The sequence below is a fragment of the Adiantum capillus-veneris genome, chromosome 18 (genome assembly GCF_014529385.1).
Source record: "Adiantum capillus-veneris isolate H3 chromosome 18, ASM1452938v2, whole genome shotgun sequence".
Taxonomy (NCBI): Eukaryota; Viridiplantae; Streptophyta; class Polypodiopsida; order Polypodiales; family Pteridaceae; genus Adiantum; species Adiantum capillus-veneris.
This window is the reverse complement of record NC_140948.1, coordinates 45718422-45741402: the sequence shown is the minus strand read 5'-3', so window position 1 is coordinate 45741402 and position 22981 is coordinate 45718422. Positions and strand designations below refer to the sequence as shown.

The following is a 22981-nucleotide window of genomic DNA, read 5'->3' as shown; positions in this document are numbered from 1 at the left end:
GTTTTACATCTGGGAATAAGCTGCCATTCTACAATTGATTTTGGTGATAAAAAAGTTGCACCTTCTTACTTTTCTTATCCACGCCCCGAAAGAGAGAGAGAGAGAGAGAGAGGGGCAACATGTTCCCTCTTTGAAAATTCTTAAAACGATAATGTATTGAGAAGCAAAAGAGCCATTTGAAAGATTTGAATGTTTAAATATATGGTGTGCACAATAATGGCTTACTTTTGAAGGCTTCGACGCCCTTTGCAGGCACGTTTACCAAGAAAAACAAAAGCACATTTCCAATGTTGGTGCTCTTTCCTTGGTCATTGTTCAGTCCAACAAAAAAATGTTTTCTTAAATGTCTGCAAAAGTTCATTTATGAGTATGGTATATGCTTTTAGCTTTCTTTTGATCAATGTAGATGTTTGTTGTCTTTCCTATTAGTTAGGCACATGTAAAACCTCATTGGAATCTACAAGTCCGTGCTAATGGAAAAGCACGATGTATCGGGAAGCGAATGACCAAAAAGTCTTGATGGCAACCATGATTAGGTGGCCATGTAGAAAATTGCACTACATACTTTGATAGTAAGAATCAATTCATGTTTAAATGCTATCTTCCTCTAAAATTACCCCTGTATTTACTTTTTAGACATCTCGCAAGAATAGCTCAATTAAAATATTACTTTCAAAATCCTAACCTTGAGAGTAAGATGTGGGAGTATTGATGTATTTACTTCATGTTTTGCATTAAAACGTATTGATATTAACAAGTGACAAATAGGGAGCAAATTGTTGGCTGGTGGCCGAGAAATTCTGCGTGCTGATGTGCTGCTCTCTCCAAGCCCTCAAGCGGCGTTAGGTGTTGGTCATGGCTGAAGGGAATTACGGAAGCTGATGTGGCGATCATCAATCGGCTCCAAGCTTAAATTCCAGCCAGGAATGGCAAGCAAATAGACAGCTAGGATGTTCTGCCTCCCAACTCTGACAAACATCGGGAGGATGAGATTTGATATGTAGGACACTAGAAAGAGAATATAATGCAAGGGAAAGAAAGAGAGCTTTTACTTGTTAGTGTGCTTAATGGCTCAATAGTTCTCACCATGAAGAGCCTAGGTGTGCAATCATAAAGAGCCTAAAATGATGTGACTAGAGAAGTTGATTAACAAATGCCATTAGAAGAGAGGATATGGTTGGCTTTCATTGAGAATGGAAATTTTTGGGAGCCTATTTGCATTCCTTGCTCACATGCTGATCAAGGGGAAATTTGAGCTGAATACTTGAAATTTTTGTCGTCTATAGATCACAAGAAGTTTTGGACAAATTCTCACAACAATTCACACATTGTGATTTACCTCAACATCATGAGCTTCTGTGAGGGAGGCACCGCATACCTAGCTAGGTATGGGGTGCCTCCCGAGCAGAAGCTCATGATGTTATGCATTGTATGAAAAACACTGGAAAAGACTCCATTTTCCTACATGAGAAAATTTCTAAATCTTCTTGTGAGAGCCGGGCACAGAATTTAAAGAAATCATTGCTAGAAATAGAGAGACATTTTCCTTTGCTCCCTATTTCTTGAAGATTGATGAGCATGTGGTCATTCCTTTCTCAATGGTCTATTAGAGTGCTAGACGCTCACACCAGCCTCATATCCCCAAAAAGAATTAGCAAAACCAGGTTCTGCTGTACTAAAAGCGTTTGCAGCCTTTTTGTGTCTTTTATTTTAAACAAAGCGCTATACGACCATGCTCGTAGGGAACATTAAAAGGAAAGAGTATTGCCAACTCACTCTGTTTCAAAAAAATCCTGTAAGAATCAAATGGGTACAAACATATAAGAACCCTGTTTTGGTGAGAGTAAAAGATTTACCCTGTTTAATTTAATTTATGAAGGTAGGAAATACACACACACACACACTCTCTCTCTCTCTCTCTCTCTCTACGTGTACACCAAAGGAGTCTCCCAGCTCGCTACATATCATCACCCGTTCCATGGGAAGGAGTTTTCTCTCATTCTAATGAGTAAATCCAGGGTTTGTAAAACTCCGTAGAATCTCTTATCTCACTTGTCCCTCTGTTTAATATCTTCTGATGAGAGTCTGGAAGCTTACAATGATGGAATTTGTCAGCAATGTCTTGTACCTGTTTACCCCCCCAAAATACTTTCCAATGACTGCATAATAGCTCGGCCGTCGCTTTACTTTCGCCCAATAACGAGATAAATTCTTCCTTTTTTTGTTGATGTACTCCCTACTCACCCCCAATAGCTCCATCCACCCCAGTAAAGGCAAGAACATAACATCCGCCATCGTAAAGGACTCGCCGGCCAAATACTCGGAGCTTTCCAGCTGCTCTTCAGCCATGTCTAATAACCTTTCCAGCTGCCTTTTGTTCTGCTCCAATGCCTCCGTATCTTTCATCATCTCGTCCGTTGCATAGGCTCTCTGCAATTTTGCACGGAGATTGCTTGCCAATGAAGGATTCCGAGCCATTTTGGAGATAATGACTCGGCGCTTGAACCTGCCAAAGTATGTCCGCACCTTCAGCGGGATACTGCTCAAGGTAAAAAGTTTTGGTTCCCATTCATCAACTATACGCATCCACTCGTGCACTCTCTCCTTGTTCACATCATAACCCCCCAATGGCTCATTGAGGGAGTCTATAAACCTGGAGCAAGCAGAGTGCCGTATTCAGTAGCATACGTATACATCCACACACACACATATATATCTATATACATTTATTTATTTACATATATATTTTTACACACACACACACACACACACACTATATATATATATATATATATATATATATAGAGAGAGAGAGAGAGAGAGAGAGAGAGAGAGAGATGCCTTCATGAAGTTAGAAAAAGTCCGAACTTACAAATTATAAGAGGCAAAAGCAAAACACACAAGAGAAAGAGTCAAGGACAAAAACTAAATCGCCTTACTTCTCTTTAAACAAAAAATAGATAAAAATGAACCATTTTACTTGAAACTGCTTTTAGAAAAAGCTTGGGAAAAAAATTTAGCAACTTTACTCGTAATTGGCTCATTTTTGAAGCCAAGTACAAGCAAAGAAAAAGTTAAATGGAGCAAATTAGTATGAAAAGAAAATGTGCAAAACTTTTGCAACTCATTGAACACTTACTGCACAATTGCAAGCGTATCTGTCAAAATGAGATTTCCATTCTGAAAGACGGGCATTTTCCCATCTGGACTGACATGGAATAGATCAGCATTCAAGTCTTTGCCTTTTATGGGATTCAAACTGTGTGAGATGTAATCTATGCCCTTCTCTTCCAAGGCCAATCTTACTTTTTGGCTGTTCATCGAAAAAGCATGGTGATACAGCTGCATGTCTCCAGCTTATCCAGAAAACACACATGAGAACTACCCTCGCTTAATTATCTGTTCCACTGTTTGAAAGAACGAAAGAGCTTCAGGCAAGTTCAAAGAGTTGCAGAAGAAGGATTCAGCAGGCTCCTCTATTAAGCATGGTTTGACTCAGATAGCCTGTTGTAAAAAAAACATTTACACTATCACTACTTTGTGTTGATATATGCAATACCATAGATAACTGGAAAAAGCGACTAAATTTCGAACCACACGCACAATGCAAGAAATCAAATGGTATCTGTGTGTCTTTTTCCACTGGAGCTCCTATGACATGGAGATTCTTAATAAACAAAAGCAATGACATGGAGATTCAAAATCAATGGTGGGTAGCAATGTCATTGAAATTTAAAACAGTCAAAAAGACTTTGCAACCCTTCATGAGATTCGAGAAAGGTTCCACATGTGACAACAATCCTTTTTCACATTCTACATTTGGTATTTCTACCTAATTCCGAGCCTTCATCGTTATTTTATCTTTCCCTTCCGTTTTGGACTTTCTTGGTATTTCTTAATACTATGTATTGAATTAGAGCCATTAGGAGATACTTAATCTGCAGCTAGTGAGAGCCAGACAATCACATGACACAATACAAACAATCACATTTTCAAAATGTTTAAATTTTATCTTTCCCTTGCACTTTGGCCTTTCTAGGTATTTCTTAATACTATGTATTGAATTTAGAGTCATTAGGAGGTACTTAGTCTGCAGCTAGTGAGAGCAGCAGACAATCACATGACACAATAGAAATAATCACATTTTATGTAGGGTGAAACAGTTTCTTGTGACAAATTTCCTTGGGAAACAAATAATGACCATGGAAACGTAAGGAATATAGAGAATGACTGAGCTTTTTAAGTCCAAAAAGGGAGTTTCCCTTGAGTTATGGAAACAGAGGTAAAAACCACAAAGTTGTGTAAAAGGTAAGTGACTCTTAAGCGACCTCACCGGCTCCCAAGTCATGACTGACAAAGGAAACTTGATCAAAACCAGTCAGAAATCGAGGATGCCTAAACAAACCAACCCCCCCCCCAATACAAGGGGAGTCCATGGTCACCCGCAACCCATATGATGAAAGGCTGAAAATATGAAAAGTTACCACACTATATGTGGGCACCCTAGACCAAAGCAGGTCCGATTGGACAAAGTTTGGAATCACCAGTGTTTGGCCTCACAATGCCGAGCATAGCTACAAAGAAAACTCATTCCCTAATATCACCCACAACCCATATGATGAAAGGCTGAAAATATGAAAAGTCACCACACTATATGTGGGCACCCTAGACCAAAGCAGGTCCGATTGGACGAAGTTTGCAATCACCAAAGTTTGGCCTCACAATGCCAGGCATAGCTACAAAGAAACCTCATTCCCTAGATGTGGATGTAAACACTCCTCAGCAACAAATGCAGATGGAGGCTCCTATTCCGCCCAAGAGGGACTCAAATGAAGTCCCCCTCCGCCAACCCCACGGAGCCCACCATCCAACTTGCTGTAGCGCCAACGGAGCAAGCGAGCCTTGTAGCAAAGGTAGAGCGCCTTCAGCCCACCTCTTTATTTGCAAGATTGTCGACACCCGGCCAGAAGAGGCGAGGTGCGCAATCTCCTCCAGGCCCGCCTTCTTGGGGAGGTGGGAAAGATCATCGACACACAGCTCCTCGGACTACCAAATTGAGTTTGAGACTCCCGAGATGGCTTCTAAGGTCATCTCGATGACACTGGCCATCCAGGCAGTCAAAGCTCATTTTCGACAGTGGCGCCATGGTTTCGACCCAGCTCTGATGTTCTTGCCGAGGAAGCACATTTGCCCATTTCAGTTTACTTTCCCAGCTTGAGGAGAGAGTACCTCCCACTTATATCCAAGATTGGTTTCGAGATTGGGACAATCTTGTAGACCCCGCGTACAATCACTGCCAAGGCAGCAAGTATACCTACCATACGCATTTCGGTTTGGGACACCCCCCCTTTCCCCCAAAGGTAGTCCTACCTACCTAAGGTGAGTGGTGGATGGTTCCACCAAAGTGTGGAGTATTCGGGACTCCCAAACAAACCAATGCTTCATATGCAGACAAATGGACCATCTTGGGAAGGCTTGTCCTTGCAAGAGAACCCAACCCGCACCACACACTCAACCTCCCAAGGCTGCCAGGCACAGCAGACAAAGACCTAGATTGTCACGTGCACATCTAATCCTATGTGCATGTGGACAAGCTACTTCAGGTCTAGGGTTCAAGTCAGCTTAGGAAGTGTTCTGACACCTTTGTGAGTCTGTTCGCAGGCCGTTCATGTCCAGGCACTTAAGAGTAGTTGCATATCCTACGGTTGCACACATCAACATTACATTTAGAAACCATCATGAGCATTTTACAGTGCACAGAACCCATTTTCCTTATTTTAGCCATTTTTCACTTATTATTAATAAGTGACTTTGTTGCGAAACTAGGTAGGGCAAATCGGCTAAGGTAATATATAAGCTAGCACTTTCTGGCAGAAGAGGCAGCGGATACACAACATCTGGCAATGCACCTTCTCAGCAAGACCGGCAAGATCTCTTAGCGTTTTCCAACCATCAAGACCTCTGGCGTTTTTGCAACAAATTGCCTAGCATTTCTGCAACAGATACAATATCAGGCCTAGCGTTTTTGGAACAGTAGATTGCCCCTAGCGTTTGCAGTTTCTTGGCGACAGAACCAGTTTTTGCATCAGCGTTTTCCATTTTCAGCACTTAAGACTCCGCACAGCAGCCCCAAACCTCGCAGATTTCACCTTCTCACAACAGATCCTCGCCGCACGGTCAGTTCAGCCAGCGTTTGCAGATTCAGCCCGCTGTTCGCAGATTTCAGCATCTGCGTTTTCAGCACATCGTCGTCGCGTCGTCGTCATCGCCGTCGTCACTGACATAGAGTCAATATTCAGCAGATAGCAGATTTGCAGATTTCAACCCCTAGCGTTTTTAGTTTTTAGCCCGTCTCGTCGCCGTCATCATTGTCATCGACATCGTCGGCAAGTCCATTGCATCTAGACCATTGTACCAGATTTGTGCAATCAATAGCATAGACCTCTCTCGCCATAGAGAGTGGGGCCCTTGGAGGAGGGTTTGACAACATTCTGGTGTCGGATTCTCTTCTCTCTCTATCTCTCAGTCTCAGCACCTTCATTCACAGTGTCTTACACTTTGTTTGTGATCATTTGCACTCTCTCATTAAAGGAACAGAAGGCTCTTCCTTCCGTAAGTAAAAGGAACCCTTGGGCACAGCTCGGAGCACTCATCCTGAGCAAAGTTAAACATTCACATCCGCTGCACCTTACATTGGTATCAGAGCTTTGGCAGTGTTTCTGTATCACTCAAGGAAAGAACCACAAAAAAAAAAATTGCTTGTTGCAGTCGCACGTAACCCAAGTCCACTTGGGCGTGTCGATTCCTAATCGTGTTTTTGAAGAGTAACAAGAATCCCAAGAAAGAAGGGCTTGTCCAGCCTCCCCTTGTTCCTCTTTTCACTCATTGAGAGCGAACCGTGCACTTAGCGGCCGGCCAATCGACGTGAGGTGGGACAAAGCAACCTTGGTGTGAGCGCAAGGCCGCCAAGGGGTGCGCCCGCAGGGAAGAGTAGAGCTAGGGTAAGAGAAGATCCTTCTCTAACATAGATTGTAAGCTAAAGAAAGACCTCAAGAACCTCAAGAACTCGAGGACTCAAGGACTCAAGAACCCAAGAACCTCGAGAACCCAAGTTCCTTGTGGACTTAAGTACCAAGAATTCAGTATATGGTCATCACTTGAAGCAATGGATACTTCGCGTGACGGTAAGGAGCATGGAGGTGGCGAAGAAGAACTTTCCCCACCAAGAGGTTTTTCCGACCCTCCCCCCTCCCCATCTACGCCAAGGGTTGCACCAAATCCTATGGAGGCTTTGGTCAAGACGATGATGGACATGATGTTACAGCAAGAAGCGCAATGCGCCGCCTTGGAGCACGAGCGCGACGAAAGAAAGGCAGCCTTGGATCGCCAGCGTGAGCAAGCGCGCTTGACAACCGAGGAAAGAAAGGCAACCTTGAATGCGAGAGTAAGCAAGCGCGCTTGGCTACCGAGGAAATAAAGGCAGAATTGGATCGCGAACGCAAAGAAAGAAAGGCAGAATTGGATCGCGAGCGCGAAGAACGACGGTTAGCCTTGGAGCGTGAGCGCGAGCAAACGCGCTTGGCGGCTGAAGAAAAAAGGGTAGCCTTGGAGCGTGAGCGTGAGCAAGCACACTTGGCGGCCAAAGAAAGAAAGGCAGCTATTGAGCTTGAGCGTGAGCAAGCACGTGAAGCCCAACGCACAGCGGCCAAAGACAAACGAGCGGCCTTGGTGTTAGAGCGTGAGGCGCAGAGAGACCAACGCATGCAAGAGTTAGTCCTACAGGTACTTACCTCGAAGCCTGAGCAGGTCAAAGATATTGGTAGTTCATCAAGTGGCACAAGCAGAGATTCATACTCCAACAACCCCGTCACAGAGAAGTTGACATTCAGTAAGTATGATGGTAAGATGGATGCTAGTGTTATTCATTCTTGGTTGCATCAATTTAATGCTTATTTTGCGACAACTAAGAAGACAGGAAACAGCAAGGTTTTGACAGCAGCCATGTACCTTGCCGGTGATGCCATTAATTGGTACCACGCATGGCAAGAGGCACAGTTAACCGCGCACCTAGAGGAAGCCGAAGATGGCGTGCCCCTTTCTTTCAATTGGGCCGACTTCTAAGACAAGCTCAAGGCACGGTTTATGCCACCCCAATACCTAGCGCGGTTGAAAGAAGATTGGCGCAATCTCAAGAAAAATGGTATGCTAGTCATGTCTTTTTCTAACCGTGTTTTGCAGCTCGACAGCCAATTACGCAAATCGGACGATGAGCGCAAGAGGCATTCCTTTTTGGGTTGGACGACTATATCAAGTTTGATGTAGAAGTCTTCGACCCCGTAGATCTCAACAAGGCGGTAGCAATTGCTCTCTCCCAAGAGATGAAGCACAACAAAGGAAAGCTTAAGGAGAACAAGGCTTCTCACAGTACCTCTTAGACTCCTCAAAACGGTAAGAACGGTAAGAATGGTAAGAATGGTAACTCTTCTAACCAATCTGACTCTAGTCTTTCGGAAAAGAACACTCAAAATGAATCTAAGGGTAAAGCTAACACACTTGCTAAACCTAACCTCTCCCCAGATGAAAAAGCAGCACAAGGAATCATAGGAGGATACATCACGTCAGAAGACCATGTCATTTATTCAAAGAAGGTCGATGTTATCATTGTCACGTCAAGGGTCGTTTAAAGAAAACAAGTCCTAAGATTGAATCTAACAAACCTAAAGAACCCACAGAACCCACATCCTCTATTAATGCCATAAATGAGAACACTCGTGTGTCCCAAGTTTCCCATGGTAGCTGCCTAGGGAAGAATGGTTTTACCAACACACTTTGCACACTTCGAGAGATGCCACATAGCATGAGTGAGGGTTCGATCTATCTTATCCCCAAGGAGGAGAGCTCTTTGGGCAAGATTCGGCAGTGGCGGCCATCACCATTCTCAACTCAGCCCACAAAATTCTAGGGAAGGCTCTGAGTTTGAGAATTCAGTCGCTATTAGAGAGCGACATACATGAGACACAAACACGCTTTGTCAAGGAGCAACGCATCCTTGACAACATTTTCACCTTTTGGGAGGCGATTGCTGAAACCGGCCTGTTCAATTCAAAAAGGGCGGTAGACTTTACTTTAAACCTTGATTTAACTCGCCCAATAATCGACCACAGCGTTGTTCTTGGTACCAAGGAATCCCTAAGAGGACATCACAACCTTCCAAAAGCATTATGAAAAAGTCCTCATGCCCCAAATACCCCTGACAATGCAACCGAAGTTTGCCAATGACAAGTGTAATGGCTACGTCCCTGCCGGGTGCCGCTAGAACTGCCTCCGCAAGTGGTCCCATCCGGTCGGGAGTGATCTCGAGCCGCGCCGCCAATTCCGATGAAATGAAGTTGGCCTTGGCTCCTCCATCAAAGAAGATCAGGGCCTCTTGATCTTTCACTTTGCCCCAAGCTCGGCAAAGTTCTATACTCTCGTCCATGGTGTTGGGATCGATACCCACACAATCTGGAACCAGTCCTGTTTTCATCTTGCCTTTTCGTCCACATTCCTCAGCTGCTCTCGAACTCTTAGGCCTGTCGTCGTCCTTGTCATTCTGTACTTTCGGTGCCTTTTTAGGGTACTTCGCGTAGATATGTCCATGTTCCCCGCATCCAAAGCACTTCCCCTCCTTGATGAAGCGAGCTCGCTCCTGAGGAGTAAGCTTGGGTCGTGCATCCTTCTTCTCTGGGTTGCTCTTTCTCTTTCTACTTTCATTCCCAGAAGTCTGTTCGGCTCGTTGTGTCATGGCCTCATCGGTGGGATAGGTCAGACTGCCAGAGTGAATGGCAAAGCCCCGCTTCGCATGACTCATCAACTCCTGAATAGAAGCTGACTTCTCTTCCAAGTAGTGATCTCGGATCTCTGTAGGTAGACCCAAGGTGAAACGCTCAATCTGTTCTTTGAACGAGATCTTCTTGAATGAAGAGGCGGGTAAAAAAGAGCTCCAGAATCTCTCACAGTAAGCATTTATTGTATCTCTCTTGGTCATCCGAAGATGGTTCCAAGCAGCTCATATATCGCCTTCATACTCTTGCGTCAACCAAGAAGAAATAAAAAGCTTCTTAAATTTCAGCCATTTAACTGGCGCAGTCTTGTTTAAAAGAAGCGTGGACCACCAAGTTCGAGCATTCCCCTTAGAGTAAGAGGCAGCTCTCCGAATCTTGGAGTGCTCTGAGTAGCGTCCTCCCTCGAAAGCGATGTCAAATTGCTACATAAAAGACAAAGCCTTCGAAGCATCTGAGTATCCTAAAAAAGTGTCAAATTTGATGGACTGTCCACCTTCCTTATACTCTCGGACTTTCTTGCTTTTATCTTCCAGAAAGTCATACTGGTTCGCTTTATAAAAATTCTTCTTGTTCGCATAAAATTTTCCATCATCAGAGTCTGAACTATCTGTAGACGAGTCCTTAGTAGAACTGTCAGCCCACTGGGCGAGATTTAGGCTTTTTTTCCTTTTTCTTGCCCTTTCCAAAGCGTTGTTACTTGCTTCGCTTTTTGCCTTTTCTGTCTTCTTCGCTCAAATCTGAAGAGCTAGAAGAACTGTCAGAAGAAGAAGAAGAAAAAGAATTGGGTACTCCTTCAAAGTGAACACGCTTCTTCTATTTCTTTGCTTTGTCAAATGTCAACTGACGACCCAAATAACCCGGGAAGTTAGTGCCTTTCTTCTGCTTTTTGGCTTTCTTCTGCACGTCAAAAAGCTGAGCAATCCGTGCATCAACCACCTCTTCTAATTTCTTCTCTGAATATTGCTTGTGATTAGAAGGTTTCTTGAGAGCGGGTTTCGGGGGTGGTGTAGTGGTTTTCTGCCACTGCGCATGCACTTCTTGAAAAGAAGTCTCGCTCATATATTTTGCCAATTTCGGGTCCTTCGCAAAACTGAGCATCATCTTTGTTGCATCGCCGATCAATTGACAACGCTTCATCTCTCTTTCCTCCGCCTGAGTAGCCCGAGGCAGGCCATACTCTCTGCCGGAATCTTCGTTGTGATCCCTGCCCGCATCTCTGGATGCAGAGGGAGTCGACTGATCCTTGCGTGGAGCCATAGGTGCCGCGGAAAAAAAAGTGGGGTGGAGCCATAGGTGCCGCGGAAAAAAAAGTGGGGATCGGATTTCCCGTAGAAGAGAAATCGGTCGTGCTCTGATACCACTGTAACAGACTTGGACACTCCAAGTCAAGACTCAAGAATCAATCACGACAGCACCAAATAACCACTTCAAAACAATTCACAGATCACAATAGATTTGCACTGGCCCGGCGAAGTTCCGTGCCTAGAGATATTGGCCCCAAAGACTGGCGCCCCTTTCGGTATTTCTTTATACATTAATCAATGTCAAAGTACAAGAGAGAGGTAAGGGTTTCACTCTCAGACTCTGCGTCTAGATGCTCTGCAGAGTGAACCCAAAACCACTTATTTAAAGTTCTTACAAGGGATGCCCAAAAGCAGAGCCCCAAAAGCTCCAAATCAAAAGCAAAGTGTTCTCTCTCTCTCACACAAGAGAGTTTTTAATAAAATAAAGCAAGGGAATTTCTCTTTCTCTCTCTCTCACGTCCAATTTGCATCGCCAAAAGCTGAGATTTCAGCGCCATAATTTCCGCTTTTTTCGTACGGTGCCACGTCAGCATTCCAACGCATTATCCGGAAATCATTTGCTGCTTTTTAGGGTTAGGGTTTAGGACAGGTTTTAGGGTTAGGGTTAGGGTTAGGGTTTCTGGCAGATTTTAGGGTTTGCAGGTTTTAGGGTTAGCGTTTGCAGAATTAGGGTTTTCAGCAGCGATCAGGGTTAGGGTTTCCCGCATGCTCTCGGGCAGACACGTCATCACTTTGTGACACAATCTGGAAGTGAAACTGTGACAAGATGTTAGTCCACCACAATTGTTTTTCCGAAAGCTGCTTCTGTGACAAGAAGTAGCGTAAACTCTGATGATCAGTGAAGACCATAAAATCGGCTCCGAGTAGGTAATGTCGCCACCGAGTAAGAGCATGGATAACCACCAAAAGCTCTTATAAATCTGTGTTGTCAATTCCGGCCTTAAAAAAAATCGGCTCTCATAGGCAATGACATGGCCTTCTTGCGTTAAGACCACACCCAAACTACGACCACAAGCATCACAATATACTTCGAATGACTTTTGCAAATCCGGCAAAGTCAAAACTGGTTCCGTAGTCAATTTCTCTTTTAGAATCTGAAAGGCAGTCACCTCTATGGGTCCCCGCAAGAAAGGGACTCCTTTCTGTGTTAAGATATGCAATGGGGAAGCAACCTTTGCAAACTTTCAAATGAACCGCCGGTAGTAAGAACATAAGCCCAAAAAGCTTCTTACTTCATGAACATTCTTCAAATCGGGCCAATCATGTATAGTCTCAATCTTGGCCAGGTCCATCATCTGTATTGCTGCTGCTGAGACGATGTGTCCCAGAAAGTGTATCTCCAATAAGAAAATTCACTCTTCTTGGCATTGATCACCAACTTGTGATCTCGCAAGGCTTGAAAGACCCGTAGCAGATGATGTCTATGTTCTACCTCATCCTTGGAGAAGACTATAATGTCATCAAAGAAAGTGCCAACAAAAGATCTGTACTCTCTGAAAATCCTGTCCATCATTCGGTTAAAAGTCGCTGGAGCATTGGTAAGGCCAAAAGGCATCACCAAAAATTCATATAAACCGAAGCTCGTCCGAAAAGCTGTCTTGTGGACATCTCCCGGCACGATTCGGATCTGATGATATCCGCTTTTCAAATTGATCCCGCTGAAACAAGAGGATCCTTGTCAACATCATTGATCCTCAGAATCGGAAATTTGTTCTTGATGGTGATTTTATTGGGAGCTCTATAATCAATGCACATTCTCCAAGATCCGTCTTTCTTTAAAAACTAACGACATCGGAGAGCAGTAGACCCTTTTCCAAAAGGTCTTTCACTCGGTTCATAATCTCTTCATTCTGGGCTCAGCTCACTCGATAAGGTGGCCGGTTCAGTTGTGTGCTTCCAGGTATCAAATCAATAGCATGATCCTCAGAACGAGATGGTGGCAACTCACCTGGCCAGCCCTCAGAAAATCAATCGGCATGAGTGTGGAGAAAATCTTGGCGTTCTTTATCAAGTTCAGACATGTTTGTCCTGTGTTCATCATTTAACTCTTTCAAATAGATCGAGTAAACAAACAGACTGGATTTCATTAATTTCGAAACGGCCAAAGCCGATACAATAGAGACAGACTTGCCCTTCAATTTCACTCAAGTAAATTTTTCGACCCTTTTCATTTGTCAATGTCGCTTTCTTCGCCCGATAATCGACCACGGTATTGTTCTTATGGTACCAAGGGACTCCAAGAAGGACATCACAACCTTCCAAGGGCATTATGTAAAAGTCTTCGTGCCCCAAATACCCCTGACAATGCAACCGAATTTTGCCAATGACAGGTATAATGGCTACGTCCCGTTCGGGTGCCGCTAGAACTGCCTCTGCTTGTGGTCCCATCCAATCGGGTGTAATCTCGAGCCGCGCCGCCAATTCAGGTGAAATGAAGTTGGCCTTGGCTCCTTCATCAAAGAAAATCAGGGCTTCTTGATCTTTCACTTTGCCCCAAGCTCGACAAAGTTCTGTACTTTCATCAATCGTGCTTGCGTCAGTACCCATGCAATCTAGAACCAGTCCTGCCTTCATCTTGCCTTTTCTGTCACATTCCTCAGCTGCTCTCAAACTCTCTGGCCTGTCTTCATTCTATTCTTGCTATGCCTTTTTAGGGCACTTTGCGGAGACGTGCCCATGTTCCCCGCATCCAAAACACTTCCCCTCTTTGATGTAGTTGGCTCTCTCCCAAAGAGTGAGCCGGGGTCGTGAATCCTTGTCTTTCTTTTCTTGGGAACTCTTTCTCTTTCTACTTTCATTATTAGAAGTCTGTTGGATTCTCTGAGTCAAGATCTCATCAGTGGGGTAAGTCAAATTGCCTAAATGTATCGCAAAACCTAGTTTCGCATGACCCATCGATTCTTGAATAGAATTTGACTTTTGTTCCAAGCAGTAGTCTCGGATCTCTGTAGGAAGTCCGCAGCAAAACCGCTCAATCTGTTCTTTAAACGAGACCTTCTTAAATGAAGAGGCTAGTAGAAAAGAGCTCCAAAATCTCTCGCAATAAGCGTCCAGAGAATCTCCCTTGGTCATCCGAAGATGATTCCAAGCAGTTTGTATATCTCGTTCATACTCTCGAGTCAGCCAAGAAGAAATAAAAAGCTGTTTGAATTTCAACCATTTAACCGGAGCTTCCTTTCTCAAAAAAAGGGTGGACCACCATGTTCGAGCATTTCCCTTGAAGAAAGATGTAGCCCTTCGAATCTTGGAGTGCTCTGAGTAATGCCCTCCAGAGAAAGCTTTGTCAAACTGCTGTATGAAAGCCAAAGCCCTCGGAGCATCTCGGAATCCAAAAAAAGAGTCAAATTTAATTGATTGTCCACCTTCTTTGAATTCTCTTACTTTCTTACTTTTATCTTTGAAAAAGTCATATTGGTTGGCTTAATAAAAATGCTTCTTCTTTGCATAAAACATGTGATCGTCGGAGTCAGGACTGTCTAAGGATGAGTCCTCTGTAGAACTGTCAGAAACTGAACGAAATTTAGGCTTCTTTGCCTTTTTTTGCCCTTTCCGAAGCTTTGCTTTTTGCTTCGCTTTTTTGTCTTCTTCGCTCGAATCAGAAGAGCTAGAAGAACTGTCAAAAGAAGAAGAAGAAGAAGAACTGGGTAGTCCTTCAAATCGCACACGCTTCTTCTGCTTTCTCGCCGATGCAAAAGAAGATTGATGACCCAAATAACCCGAGAAGTCAGTTCCTTTCTTGTGCTTTTTCTCATGCTTTCTGGATTTGTTGTTTGCGTCCAAAAGCCGGCTAATCTGTGTCTAAACCACCTCTTGTAATTCTTGCTTTGTAAACATCCTCGGAGAAGGAGGTTTCTTGATTGCCGGTTTGATGGGTGGTTTTGTGGCCTTCTGCCACACTGGGTGTGTACTTCGGCGAGGGATTGTAGAGTCAAAAATTTTGCAAATTTTGGATCCTTCGCAATTTTAATCATCTGCTTTGTTGCCTCGTCAACCAATTGTAGACATTCCATCTCTTCAATCTTGAACTGAGTAGGCCGAGGTGGGCCGTACTCTTCCTCTGATTGCTCATGAGAATCTTCTCCGTGATCTCCTCCCGCATTCGCAAACGCAGAAGAAGTCGACTTATTTTTGTTGGAATCCATAAGTGTTGCGAGAAAAGGATCGGTTTTGCCGGTAGAAGAGAAATAGATCGTGCTCTGATACCTCTATAACAAACTTGGACACCCCAAGTCAAGATTCTACCACGACACAGCAGAGATTCACTTCAAAACAGTTCACAATTCACAATTAGGTCGACACGGCCCGGCGTAGTTCCGTGCCTAGAGATATTGGCCCCAAAGACTTGCGCCCCTTTCGGTATTTCTTTTTGTATTAATATATGTTCAAAGTACAAGAGAGCGGGTAGGTGCTCACTCTCAGACTCTGCGTCCAGATGCTCTGATAAGTGAAGCCCTGCCTGCTTATCTATAAGTACAAGGGATTGCCCAAAAGCAGAGCCCCCAAAAGCATTAAACTCAAAAGCTTATAATCTTAAAAAGTAATTGTCCCAAAAGCTGCTAAAATCAGCCAGTGCAGTTTACGAAAATCCGTAAAACTGCCACATGTCATGTCAACGCGTTTTCCACCGCAAATCCCGAAATTCGGTACCATTGGCCACGTCAGCCTGTCAGCGCATTATGCGGGGATCTCCATCTAGTCTGCCACGTGTCACTGCTACAGTGTCCGAGGGCCAACCACATCATCAGTTTGTGACTGTCTCTTTCGACAACATGAAGAATCAGTATGCAGATTCCGAGTTTGGTAAGCAATGGTTGCAGGCTCTTTTTGAAGTTCAAAGATCGAGGAACCCACGAAGCCGTGTGGGTTGATTAAGACTTGTTCAAAGATTATGTCACGTGCACACTTCACTTGCGACACGTGGACATGCTGCTACCATAGTCTAGCATCAGTCATAGCCTAGCTTAGGACTGAGCCTAGCACTTTGTGAGCCTCTAGCAGGACGTGCATTTCTAGGCCGGTCATAGTTGCATACCCTCTCTTGCACAAGAACAGTCATTTCATCATGCAGGCGGCAATTTATCACATGAACCACCTCTTATAAGTCATTTTATTAACAGTGAATTTTGGAATTCTTTTTTGTAAGTTTGTTGGGAAGCTTGCCCTACCCAGCATGTAATTCCTATATAAGAAACCCATTGGGTACTCAGTAGATCAACCTGGCGTTTTCAGTTTTCAGCCAAGACAACCAGCGTTTTGCAATTCCACTCCAAATCAGCCAACGTTTTGCATTCTCAGCCTTTGCACGACTCGGCGGTTGCAGATCAGCCCCGCAGTACCACCACAGTAGCAGATCCATAGCAAAGTATCTAGCGCAGCGTCACCATGAAACGCGTTTCGACAGGTCGGGACAGGTAAAACGTTTCGGGCCTTGAAACGTTTCGCTCACCAAGTGAAATACAAGCCGTTTCACTAACAATAAGTTACCATAGTTTTAGTTTCAAAGTTACTAAATGCACGTTTCGGTCTCACGTTTCACTGTGCTCTCATTTTGGACTGAAACGTTTCGTGGTGAAACGCCGCGTTTCAGGGTGAAACGTTTCGGCCTTGAAACGTTTCGCGGTTACGCTGATCTAGCGCTTTCAGTTTCAACCTTGACGCCGTCGTCGTCGACACCATCATCGTCATCGACATCGTCATCGTCATCGTCATCGCACATCCCTATCTTGACGATGACACCTTTGTCATAGTCATCGCACATCCCTATCTTGACGATGACACCTTCGTCATCATCATCGCAGTCCCAGACTTGACGAGGACACCATCATCGTCGTCGTCAACATAGACCAACAATACCCGTCGTCGACATCATCGTCTTCGACATAGAACCATCAACGACTTCACCGTCATCGACACAGTACCGTTGTCGACGAAGACCCTTAGTACCTCGTCGTGGACTTCATCGTCTTCGACATAGACCTCATCGTCGACCTCCTCGTCTTCAACATAGAACCTCAATACCTCACTACCTCAGTACCCAGCATCAATACCCATTAGCATCAACATCTCCGCATTTAGTCATTGTAGGAGCATTGTGCAAGAATAAAGAAAGTACTTGCTCTGGCGACAGAGCAAGGGGACCCTTGAGGGTTGGAACCCGACATCCCTGTGTCGTCTCTTCTCTCTCTCTCGTCTCTCTCTTTCTTTCAGTTCAGTTCAGTTCTTTCAAGTGAAGTAAAGTGTTCCTTGTGTTTGTGTGCGGAGTACTAGATCCGAGCAAATGCGTATTCTCTTCCGCTGCACCTGACAAATTACCCAGAGTTGGCAGACTACAAGGAAGCCATGCAGCTCGGTACCAGTACCTCACTTTAAAAAGGAGCGGATGTCACGTGCACATCTAACCCTATGTGCATGTGGACAAGCTATCCCAGTTCTAGTGTTCAGGTTAGCCTAGGAAGTGTTCCGGCACCCTTTGAGCCTGTGCATAGGCTGTGCAGGTCCAGGCACTTAGAATAGTTGCATACCCTCTGATTGCACACAGCATCATCATTAGCATGACATTCAGTACCCATCATCAACATTTTCCAAACCATAGAACCCTTTTCCCAAAATCCACATTTTTTACTTATTTATTAATAATTGACTTTTGTTGGAACAGTAAGTAGGGCAATTTGCAAAAAGAACTATAAAAGAAACCCATTGGGCACTCAGTACAAGCAGTAGAGGCAACACAAGAAGTTCCAAAAACTCGCAGAGCCTCGACTCAGCAGTACCGAATGTGAAGCACATCAGCGTTTTTCAGCCACCAGCCCCAGCGTTTTGCAAGTTGCAGATCAGCCCCAACGTTTTTCAGATTTCAGATCAGCATTTCAGATCAGATCAGATCAGCAATTCCAAATCAGATCAGATCAATTCCGCGTTTTCAAATTTCAATTCAGATCAGATCAGTCCAACGTTTGCAAATTCAGATCAGACCAGCATTTCAGATTCAGCCTCAGATCAGATTCCAGATTTCCAGCCAGATCAGCCCTCGCGGTTTCAGTTTTCAGCCCGTCCTCGTCGTCGCCATCATTGTCGTCGACATTGTCGGCCAGTCCATTGCATCTAGACTATTGTACCAAATTTGTGCAATCTAAAGCATAGATAGAGAGGGGGGCCCTTGGAGGGGGGTTTGAGAACCATCTGGTGTCGTATTCTTTTCTCTCTCTCTCTCTCTCTCTCTCTCTCTCTCTCTCTCTCTCTCTCTCTCTCTCTCCGCACTTTCATTCACAGTAGCATTCACTTTGTTTGTTGTCATTGCACTTGCACTCTCTCTAAGAAGAACGGAAGGCTCTCCCTTCCGTAAGTAAAAGGAACCCTTGAGCAAAGTTCGGAGCACTCATCCTGAGCACTATCAACATTCACTTCCGTTGCACTTTACAGTACTTGCTCTGGCAACAGAGTAAGGGGGCCCTTGAGGGTTTGGGACCCAACATTCGATATCGTCTCTTTTCTCTCTCTCGTGTCTCTCTCTTTCTTTCAGTTTAGTTCAGTTCTCTCAAGTGAAGTAAAGTGTCCCTTGTGTTTGTGCGGAGTACTAGATCCAAGCTATATCCTTAAATATTGCCGCTGCACCTAACATTAGTATCGGAGCTATGTGCGTGCTTCGGCTTCGCGAACTCGAGGGAACAACCAAGACCCCAAGCAAAATCAAGAAAAAAAATTTCTCGAAGAATCTCGTGCCCCAATCCCAAACCTATTACCCACTCCCACCCTTAGTCCATTGCGCATCAGGCATGCTCCCATCTTCATCGCTATGTCTTTGAACGAAGATCGAAATCGGATACATGAAAATCCAGATCTTGATTACCAAGATCAAGATCCACGTGCCTTGTATGCGGATATGGAAGGAGATGGAGAAAGGACCCTTGACCCTCTTCTGCATTCGCATTCGCATTCGCATGTAAGCGTGCATCCACTTCCATCGACATGGATCCCTTGGAAATACCTCCAAGCACCCTTACCTTTCAGCTTCACCCGCAATGTTTTCACGACAGGACTATTCAACAGTTGTAAGCCTGCCTAGCAACTCGTGTGGTCAGTGTTTACATCGCACCAAATCTACATCCGCAGTATCCACACGTTTGGAGGAACCTTCATCAGTTGTGCATCCACAAGCATCGAAAGCAGTCAACATCAGAAGTAAGAAGGAATCCAAAGATAGAAGTTCGGCAGTTGTGCCTCAACCTTTAACAAGGGGGGACGTCACATGTGCACTTCACTTGCACTACATGGACATGCTTCTGCTACTGTCTAGCATTAGTCTTAGTCGCTTAGGACCTAGCCTGGCACCTTTGTGAGCCTCTAGCAGGACTTGTATGTCCAGGCCGGCCATAGTTGCATACCCTCTCTTGCACAGTACAGCATATAGGTATTTACCACGTGTGAACCGCCCTTAGCATGGCATTTTTTGATAAGTTATTTTCAGCATTTTATTAGCAAAATCATGGGGCTTTCTGGCTGCTGCTCGACCCAGCCTCTGATTGGTTTATAAGCAGCCATAGGCAGCGCTTGGAAAGCAAGAAGCAGGAGGAGGAGAAGTACCAGCAGGCCTCTCAGCCTCACCTGGCGTTTTCAGCCCAGATCGCTAGCGTTTCCTCATCCTCTCACCAGCGTTTTCAGCCCTGTAGCATCAGCGATTTCAGCCCAAAACAGTCAGCGATTCCAGCCTATGATCGCCATCACATTCAGCCCTAGCCTCGTCATGGTAGCAAATTCTAGCCATCGACATCGCTAGCCCTTTCAGCATTCACCCATAGCCTCGTCGTCGTCAAAGCGTCGTCGACACAGTACCCCAACATCTAGCACCCCTTGTGTTCTGGCTTGGCTCCTGCCTAGCTCAGCATAGGGTTCTTCAGTACCCACCAATACCCGCAATACCCCTCGGTACCCCTCAGTACCGCAGAACCCCGCAGTACCCTAGTACCCTTCAGTATCCTAGTACCCTTCAGTATCTCAGTAGTACCCAGCATCAATAGCATCAGTACCAATACCAAGCATCAATACCCTAGTACCCAGCATTAGTGGCATTAGTACCCATTAGCATCAGCATCTCAACATTTAGTCATTGTATCAGCATTGTGCAAGAATAAAGAAAGTACTTGCTCTGGCAACAGAGGAAGGGGGCCCTTGAGGGTTTGGACCCGACATTCGGTGTCGTCTCTTTTCTCCCTCTCTTGTGTGTCTCTCTCTTTCATTCAGTTCTCTCAAGTGAAGTAACGTGTCCCTTGTGTTTGTGTGGAGTACCAAATCTGAGCTAAATCCTTCAACACTTCCGTTGCACCTGACATTGAGAATTTTGTTCAGAATTAACAAGGGTCACAGGAGGATTAAGAGAACCCAAGTAGTAATGCAAAGCCTCCTATAGTTCACAAGGTCACCATGTGCCAACTAAAACGAGCAAAACCGGAATAGACTTTAGCACTTCAACACAACTTGAGAGAGAGAGAGAGAGAGAGAGAGAGAGAGAGAGAGAGAAAATCCAACATTGATAATAGCCACATCATCACTTTTGTGACATACCCTCCTACCCCTTAAAGAAAAAGTAATCGCCTGCGAGTACACCTGCAAAATTCAAGCCAATTCCAAAAGGACAAAAGTCCAAGTCTTTTCCTAGATACTTGGGTCAAAACATCATCGACATGCTCAAGTTAAGGACGACTTTGCTCACTTCTAGTGAAGAAGACAAAGGAGATCAAGGAAATGAAAGTATCAAAAAATCAGATCTCGAAAACACTTTAGCAATTCAACGGAGGATGATTCTATGACTTCTAACAGTCCTAATCATAGATCATCTGATAGTTCTAATGATAGATCTAAAACTTTTGGATTGAAATTCAAAAGAAAGAAGAACCCAAAAGGCAAGATATGACAAACTAGAACCTCGAAAGGGCAAGAAGAAATTTAAGGATGGTGGCCAAAGCATCAAGTTCGATATTTTTTCGGGCCACAAGGATACCCATCGAGCTTTATCATTTATTCAGCAATTTGACACCGCCTTGTCAGCAGACAACTTTACAGAAGCTTCCAAGGTTCGCAAAGCCACCTCAAAGAGGATGCACACACATGGTGGTCGACACTTTTACTAGCAGAAATGCACCTCATAACTGGAAGTTCAAGAGGTTGTTCTCATCAATTTGTTTGACTCCCCATTCTCAAGCTGATGTCTTGACAGCATGGAACCACCTCAGAATGAAAGAGGAAGACACTTTGTCTACTTTTAGCAAAGATTCGAGAATGCTTTCCTACTTGCAGCTTCTTTCCAAACAGTTACTCAATGTTCTCAAGTTCCTTGACTTACGCTACGGAAAGGCTACAGAAAAAGATTCTTCAAAAGGGAAGAAGAAAGCCAAGAAGCTTGTACAAAAAAAAAAGCAATCTACAACCCCCTCAGATGTTTGCCAAGAAAAAGGTGGAAATACTACAAGCAGGGAAAGTGCTTTGGGTGTGGTGAAGCGGGGCATATTTTAGCAAAGTGCCCTAAGACGGAGGAAAAGCCAGACAACAAACCAAAAAATTCTAAAGCAACACATGAAAGACCAAATAAGGGGAAAACGAAGATAGAACTTATACCAAAACCCTGTTTGCATAAATGGCTTGTATAAGGTGTTTGACAAATATTACAACACTTCGGCTAATATGATAGGACCCATCGTCTGATCCGCCACCGAATGGTTGAGTGGATTGGAAGATACTAGCCTCACATTGCACCCAAAATATGAGTCCACATTGCACATTTTTGTACAACTCACCTGAACTTAAAAAATCTAGGTGATAAATTGTAAAGCTGACAAAAAAGGAGCCCTTCTTCCTTATTTTCTAGTGCTCAACTTCGAGGAAACCATCACAAACTGGTGACGTGGCTGCCCAGTACATACACACACACACACCCTCTCTTGCAGGAACCCCCGCTGGAAAATGCTGACGTGGCAGGTTCGGGGCTGACTCCTACGCAAATCAGTTTGCTTTATTCTACGCAAGGCAGTTGCTTTAATTTTTACAAGCAAGCTTGAGAGAGAGAGAGAGAGAGAGAGAGAGAGAGAGAGCCTTGCTTTCTGAGGGCTTTTAATTTTAAAGCTTTTGGGCTCTGCTTTTAGCATCCCTTGTAAATCTATAAAATAGTGGGCTGGGCTCTCACTTCTCAGAGCATCTGGACGTAGAGTCTGAGAGTGAGTCCCGACCACTCGCTTGTACTTTGAGTTGTAGATTAATACAAAAAGAAATACCCAAAGGGGCGCCAGTCTTTGGGGCCAATATCTCTAGGCACGGAACTCCGCCGGGCCAGTGTCGAATCAGTTGTAAATTGTGAATTGCTTTGAAGTGTATTCTTGTGGTGTCGCAGTAGAATCTCGACTTGGAGTGTCCAAGTCTGTTATAGTGGTATCATAGCATGCCGATTTCTCTTCTACCGAGAAGTCCAATCCTTTTTACGCGGCACATATGGCTTCAGACAGAGATCAGTCGACTCGCTCTGCACCTGGAGATGCGGGAGGAGATCACGAAGAAGATTCACGCGAGGAGTACGGCCCGCCTCGGCCTACTCCGGCGGAGCTTGAAGAGATGGAGCGTCGACGACTGATCGACGACGCAGGAAAGATGATGCTAAATTTTGCGAAGGACCCAAAATTTGCAAAATTTATGACTCAAACCTCCTTCGACGAGGTATATGCGCAGTGGTAGCAAACCACAGACCACCTCCCAAACCAGTACTTAAGAAACCTCCTACCCCAAGGATGTTTACTTAGCAGGAATTAGAAGAGGTGGTTGATGAAACCGGCCTGTTCAATCCAAAAAGGGCGGTAGACTTTACTTCAAACC

The 22981-nt window shown here is 44.6% G+C and overlaps 1 protein-coding gene across 8 annotated transcripts in view; it reads right to left on the bottom strand.

Annotated features, from left to right (window-relative positions):
• Nucleotides 1-1748: 1748 nt before the first annotated feature.
• The window catches only part of LOC147435591 (Glutathione S-transferase family protein), a 39618-nt gene continuing 18385 nt past the window's right edge, over nt 1749-22981 (bottom strand). For 7 of the 8 annotated variants that reach the window (XM_086488605.1, XM_086488601.1, XM_086488604.1 and 4 more), the window contains 2 exons: nt 3140-3504; nt 1749-2653 (listed from right to left, as the gene is read on the bottom strand). In XM_086488605.1, coding sequence (XP_086344731.1) covers nt 2065-2653; nt 3140-3348 — 798 coding nt within the window. In that variant the 5' untranslated portion in view covers nt 3349-3504 and the 3' untranslated portion in view covers nt 1749-2064. Of the gene's footprint in view, nt 2654-3139; nt 3505-20265; nt 20426-22981 lie in introns of those variants that run through there. The other variant, XM_086488607.1, reaches the window with a different exon arrangement.